This window comes from Populus alba, chromosome 13 (genome assembly GCF_005239225.2).
Source record: "Populus alba chromosome 13, ASM523922v2, whole genome shotgun sequence".
NCBI lineage: Eukaryota > Viridiplantae > Streptophyta > Magnoliopsida > Malpighiales > Salicaceae > Populus > Populus alba.
In genome coordinates this window covers 5591358-5597671 of record NC_133296.1, presented here as the reverse complement: position 1 = coordinate 5597671, position 6314 = coordinate 5591358, and the positions used below count along the sequence as shown (strand labels likewise).

Sequence of the window (6314 nt, the reverse complement as noted above, 5' to 3'; positions counted from 1 at the left end):
CAACGAACTCGGAAGGAGTGGTTGAATTTTTGAATTTTAATTTTTTTAAAATGTTTTTGAATTATTTCAATGTAATTGTGTAAAAATATATTTTTAGAAAAAATATTTTAATTTTTTTTTTAAAAAAATTAAAATATTTCTCCAAACAGACCAACTCGCACAAGTTGCATAATCTACCGGCCGGCCCAGCCCAGAAGAAGGGCGAGTCCTCGTAAACTGAAATCCAAAATTAGATGTCTGATATTTATCCAAACCAAAAAACAAAAAACGTGAATTAAATATAGATAAATGAAAATTAAAAAATTATTTTTTAGAACCCAATAAGAGGGTATTCTGCTCTATCTTGTCTGATAACAAAATCCTATTCCAAAAAACACGTAAATTAATCAGAAAATTTTGATTTTTTTTTCAAAAAAAGAAAAATTGGATGGGAACTTTGACGAGCTCTAGTTTTAGCACAGTGAATTTGAAGCTGTGTTCAGATCTTATAGGCAAAGATTTCAGGGACAGAACTAAGCTCAAGAAATGGAAGAAACAGAGCGCTTTATGCTTTTCGTATAAAGGAGGAATTTCAAAGAGAGAGGTTTGTAATTTTAGTAAAATTAGGTGTTTTAGTGTTAATAATAATAATAATAATAATCATCATAATGATAGTGAAAAAGATGTAGTAGATAATGGTAGTGATAGTGAGAGTGGTGATAAATATTCAAATTTGAAAGCGGCGTTGTCTGAAGAGAAAGAAGAGAGGAGCAGCACTGAGTTTGGTTCGGATAAGGCACAAGCTTCTGTTTCTTCAAGGGTACTTTTCTTTTCTTTTGCTTTTTTTGGTTAATTTTTTTTTTTAATGTTGATTTATTTTGGGGTTTTTGTGGAATTGAAAATGAATGCAACTGGAACTCAAATGAATTAGTAGATGGAGATTTTTTGTGATTGAAAATGAAATGCAATTTGAGTGAACTTAAGGGGTGGATTTGTTTGCGCCAAATGGAATTCGAGTTTTGGCTGATAATGCCAATTGGTTATTGGTAATAGCATCTTAACTGCTAACAGAGAGTCTCACATGTATGGTGATACAAGGTTTGTTGATTTGAGGTTTTTGATAAAAGATGAAATTCGAGCGAGGAAACCTTAGGCTGTTTTTAATTGTTTTCTGTACGAGAACTAACTCTAGAATTGGAAGTCTCATTTCAACATTAATGGGTTTTTTTTTCGTATTTTCTTTTTTGCAATTGGATTTGGATTGCTGTGTAATTACTCAAACTTTTGGATAAACATTTCCAACAATGCAAGATTTATTAGTGTCATAGAGTGGGATTTTTTCAAAATTTAGGCTAGATTTACTTTTTTAAGAATTTGGAGCATTTTCAATCTGGATTAGGAAGACAAGTTTGATTCTTATTCACTTGGAAATGCTTTTGAAAGAACTAGTATTTTTTTTTTTTTTTGGGTAGTGGCATGTGTTCATATTTCTAAACTATGGAATTTAGAGAAGCTCAGCTGAGTGTTCTGGAATTTCTGAGTTCAGTGCTTTTACTTGTTGGACATGTTTTTGGCACAATTCTATTCCTTTCTGTTTCCTTCAAGTAGCCTACTGCCAATCGATACGCATAGCATGGCCTCACCTTACTTACATGTATTGTACTTTTGCCTGTATGTGCTAATGAGTTTGGTTGAGAGGAGGACATAGCAAGAAAGCTGATAATAACAAAAAATGAGATACATAGACATTCATAAATGTGTATGAGTAAGCATTATTTTTATTAGTGTTCTAATAGTTGGATTACAGTCGAAAATGGAATATTAGCATGCACGTTCATGCATGTAGATGACTGTACTTTCCTCGTATATATGGGTTGTAAACTTGTAATGAGCAGGGTTAAGATGCAACTGCAAGAAAGATGATAGCCAAATGGGATACAAAAACATGCACATTTAGTATAGTGTGATGGTTGCTTTTATTTTAACATGCTAGTGTTTCTCTTTGACAGCCACCAACCATATCTCCAGTTGGACCAGCTTACAACAATTTCCAAGTAGACTCTTTTAAACTGATGGAGCTTCTTGGACCTGAAAAGGTTGATCCAGCAGATGTAAAGCTAATTAAGGACAAGCTTTTTGGTTATTCAACCTTCTGGGTAACAAAGGAAGAGCCATTTGGAGACCTTGGTGAGGGCATTCTTTTCCTAGGAAATTTGAGGGGAAACAGAGAAGATGTTTTTGCCAAACTGCTGAGTCGGCTGGCTGAGGCCACTGGTGATAAATACAATCTATTTATGGTGGAAGAACCCAATTCAGAAGCACCAGACCCTCGTGGTGGGCCACGTGTTAGTTTTGGATTACTACGGAAAGAGGTATCAGAGCCAGGGCCAACAACACTTTGGCAATATGTGATTGCCCTCTTGTTATTCCTTTTAACTACTGGATCTTCTGTGGAGTTAGGGATTGCATCTCAGGTTAGCTATTTTCTAGAACACTTTCAACATGATGGTTTTAATCTCTAGATGCATTCAGATTCGTACTTTTAGTATCTTTCTGGATGCAGTTGATGATTCTTAAACAATTTCTTCCAGTATCATTCATTGTCTGAATGTGTTCTTACAGATCAATCGCCTTCCTCCAGAGGTAGTAAAGTACTTCACAGATCCAAATGCTGTTGAACCACCAGATATGGAGCTGTTGTTCCCATTTGTGGATTCTGCTTTGCCTTTAGCTTATGGTGTTTTGGGGATTCTTTTGTTTCATGTAAGCAAATCTGGATTCCATGCAAAAAAAAAAAAAAAAAAAAGCAGCATCACTATCAGCACACTAGATAATCCTAGAAACTTGGAGTGGGAGTGTAATGTCACCACGTGTTGAATGAGAAAGTCATAAGAATCACATGCCACCATGGCTCATTCATTAACATTTCTCCAACTATTTTAATCTTATTGAATTCTGGTTCATATTCAAACTTTTATTTAGCTGTTATCTTTAATTTTATGTATTCATTTATTATCTCTTACACTTTCTTTGATGGAGTTGGGTTACATGCAGGAATTGGGGCACTTTCTTGCTGCTTTCCCGAAGAAAGTAAAACTAAGCATTCCATTCTGCATACCTAACATTACTCTTGGAAGCTTTGGTGCAATCACTCAGGTGAATATATCTAATTATCTTGGGCAAACTCAGGCAAACTCTAAGATAGCAACCATAAGCGGCTAATGCTTTCTTTTATATCTTTGTTAACTGCTTATCCTTGTGAATCAAATCAGTTCAAAACATTGTTTTTATCTATGGAAAACTCCAAAAGTTTATATGTTTGAATGCAACCTTGAGAGTTAAACATCTATAACAGCTTCCTACTTAGAGCTACATATAATCTCTATCCTCTCTATCCTAACTGCCACAAGAATGAGGAAGATTAATTAACAACTTGCTGATCTCCAGTTTTTATCCTTTTAGTTCAAATCTATTATTCCTGATCGGAGTACAAAAGTTGACATTTCCCTTGCCGGACCATTTGCTGGTGCTGCTCTCTCTTTCTCAATGTTTGCTGTTGGTCTGTTGCTTTCATCAAATCCAGTTGCAGCTGGAGATTTGGTACAAGTTCCAAGCATGCTGTTTCAAGGCTCTTTGCTTCTTGGACTAATTAGTAGAGCCATTCTTGGTTATGCGTATGTCTACCTCATGCTTTTTATAACTTTTCTTTAACCAACATAATTGTCTATATGCGATTCTACGAAGTGTTTCAAGGATTCAGTGGCTCTTATTCCATCTTCCATTAATCTAGCATTTCTCATTCATTGAATTTTTGGTGGTAACCAAGCTATTGTAAATGTGCAGAGCACTGCATGCTTCAACGGTTTCCATTCATCCTCTAGTGATTGCAGGCTGGTAATGCACTGTTCCCAACTCTCTTTATTCACTGCAGTATGCTCTGAAGTTGATATATGCTTGCTATACAATGACTTGTGGCAGGTGTGGATTAACCACAACAGCTTTTAATATGCTTCCAGTAGGGTGCCTTGATGGTGGAAGAGCTGTTCAGGTACTCCTCTCCTGCTCATATTGTTTAATCTTATCCCTTCCCTTTTTTCTTTGATTTTATGCTACTTAGCTTGATAAAGGAAGAATTAAGCGGTTGCCTGTTGAGCTTCCCTGATATGTATAAAATGCATTTCATATATGTCTCACATATATATACTACGAAGATGAACTATTTCCATGTGGGTATTCTGGAATGGCAGTATCTGATACTCAATGTACAAATTTAAATCCTTAAAAGAATATATTGATGTGGATACGTATCTGCTTTGGGAGTTCAATGTATTTATTTCCCCAATTAAAAATTTTATTTTTGAGTCCTTTCATGCTCTCTCTATCTGCACTTTGAAGCAATATCAAGTCCCAAGTGACAATATCCTCTTTTGAGTCCTTTCATTCTCTTATTATTTTAATGCCTTCTGTAGTTCTACTTGTAAAAAGTATTATTTAAGATTTTCAAAAGCAACCTCCTTTTGTATCCCAAATGTTGCCTCAAAGAAATTTGTTATGTTGCAATGATTTTCTTGTTGCTGGGCTGGTTGTGGGCTACTGGACTTTGACCTGCAACTAGAAAAAGATCGCTTAGGGGGTTGCTGTGGGGTGGCTGAATGCAGAGCAGTCTGCCCCTAATGTGTTTATCAGTATGTTTTTTTGAACTTGGGAAGAAGGACCAGGCAGCTTGCTTCCAAGCCGCTGCATTAGATGCAAATGTGGTCACAGTAGTCAGCTCAGAATGCCTCTTTTCTATACTAAAAGACTAGAATTAAAAAAAAAAAAAAAGAGGAATTATGCTTCTTTGTTCTTCTCTTTGGTGTGCGGAGTAAGGTCTCCAAGCTCTCCAAAAGAGTATTATCAATCTGCGTCTCATTGTTCTGAACTCCCACAATGTTGACTTGTGATTTTCCTTAGAAACTGTCTCACACCATAATGTTTTTCGTCTCTCATTACTTATTTTTGCAGGGTGCTTTTGGGAAAGGTGCACTAGTTGGGTTTGGCTTGACAACTTACACATTGCTTGGTTTAGGAGTGGTATGTCTAACCTTGTTCTATGTGCTTAGCCTGTTTTCAAAAACATAATGTCACTACTGAAAGATGACCCTGGCTATTAAATGAGAAAGTTACTGCTTTTTTTATTTTAATGTGAAGTAAACAACACCGCTATAGACTCCAGATTTGGGCTTTCACCCGTGGCACTAGTATGCCTGAATTGCCTAAGAGCCGATTCTGTTGCAAACTGCTATGTTACTTAATAAGCATTTATGCTGTCATCTTTCATGACATGTGCAATCCTGTTTATAAACGACACCACCGCACCACCGCCTCTATGACTTCGCTGATTCTTTAATATCATCTTTTACAACTGAGACCTCATTTATTCTCTTCATTTCAGCTTGGCGGGCCATTGTCACTTCCCTGGGGGATATACGTCTTGATATGTCAGGTAAGCGAATGATAAGAAAACAACAGAGTGATAAGTATCAGGTTATGGGTTTATATGGCTAAAATCATTTTCTAATGATTCTGTTTTGACAACACGTATTTAGAGGGCACCAGAAAAACCATGCCTGAATGACGTGACGGAGGTTGGAACATGGAGGAAAGCAGCTGTTACAGCGGCTATTTTCCTTGTTGCCTTGACACTTCTTCCAGTATGGGATGAGCTTGCAGAAGAGTTGGGTATAGGTCTCGTTAGCACATTTTGATGTGTAATGCATGGGATAAAGCCAATTTTGACAGGTATATTAAAAATCAAATGATAGTCAAGGAAATCATGTTCAATTTGTATTCAACCCTTGTAATTATTAATTTTATTAGCTTCCCCATTTTTATCATTGAGAGAAAAATAACTTCCAATGAAAAATTGGTGTAATATGTTTATTGTTAATTATTTTAATTTTGACCAAACAAAATGTCATATTGTTTACAATAATCAATTGAACATGAACAACAATAGTTGTTCATTATCAAACAACAAAAGGAAAGCTAAAATCGATGGTTAATAATAAGATCGATTAGGATTAGGAAGGGTGTAAATTGATCAAGAGATTGATCAAGAGACCTAGAAATTATTATCGATCATGTGAGCTAGAAGATATAATTGACTAGTGACTAGGAAGAGTTGATGTGATTGATCAAAAGATTAAATTCTATTAAGAATAAAAGTTATCAACATATTAATTTGACAAATATTATTGATTAGTTAGGGTTTATATAATTGCTAAAGAAAGACGTGTGCATTTAGAAATTAAGATTGTATAAGAATTTATTATGTTAACTTATTATTTATTGTG

At 35.3% G+C, this 6314-nt stretch overlaps 1 protein-coding gene across 1 annotated transcript; it reads left to right on the top strand.

Moving 5' to 3' along the window:
* Window positions 1-291: 291 nt before the first annotated feature.
* Window positions 292-5953, top strand: LOC118042415 (probable zinc metalloprotease EGY1, chloroplastic). The gene is made up of 10 exons (XM_035050072.2): window positions 292-799; window positions 1989-2453; window positions 2602-2742; window positions 3034-3135; window positions 3442-3653; window positions 3823-3873; window positions 3958-4027; window positions 4984-5052; window positions 5414-5464; window positions 5568-5953. The coding sequence occupies exons 1-10, from the start codon at window positions 428-430 to the stop codon at window positions 5724-5726; spliced, it is 1692 nt and encodes a 563-aa protein (XP_034905963.1). The 5' UTR covers window positions 292-427; the 3' UTR covers window positions 5727-5953.
* The last annotated feature ends 361 nt before the right edge of the window (window positions 5954-6314 follow it).

Excerpts from the sequence above, each read along its gene's own strand:
- LOC118042415 (XM_035050072.2), top strand. The coding sequence starts at position 428 with ATGGGAACTTTGACGAGCTCTAGTTTTAGCACAGTGAATTTGAAGCTG. Across the intron at positions 3,654-3,822 it reads AGAGCCATTCTTGGTTATGC|AGCACTGCATGCTTCAACGG; the intron begins GTATGTCTACCT and ends GTAAATGTGCAG. Across the intron at positions 4,028-4,983 it reads ATGGTGGAAGAGCTGTTCAG|GGTGCTTTTGGGAAAGGTGC; the intron begins GTACTCCTCTCC and ends TTATTTTTGCAG.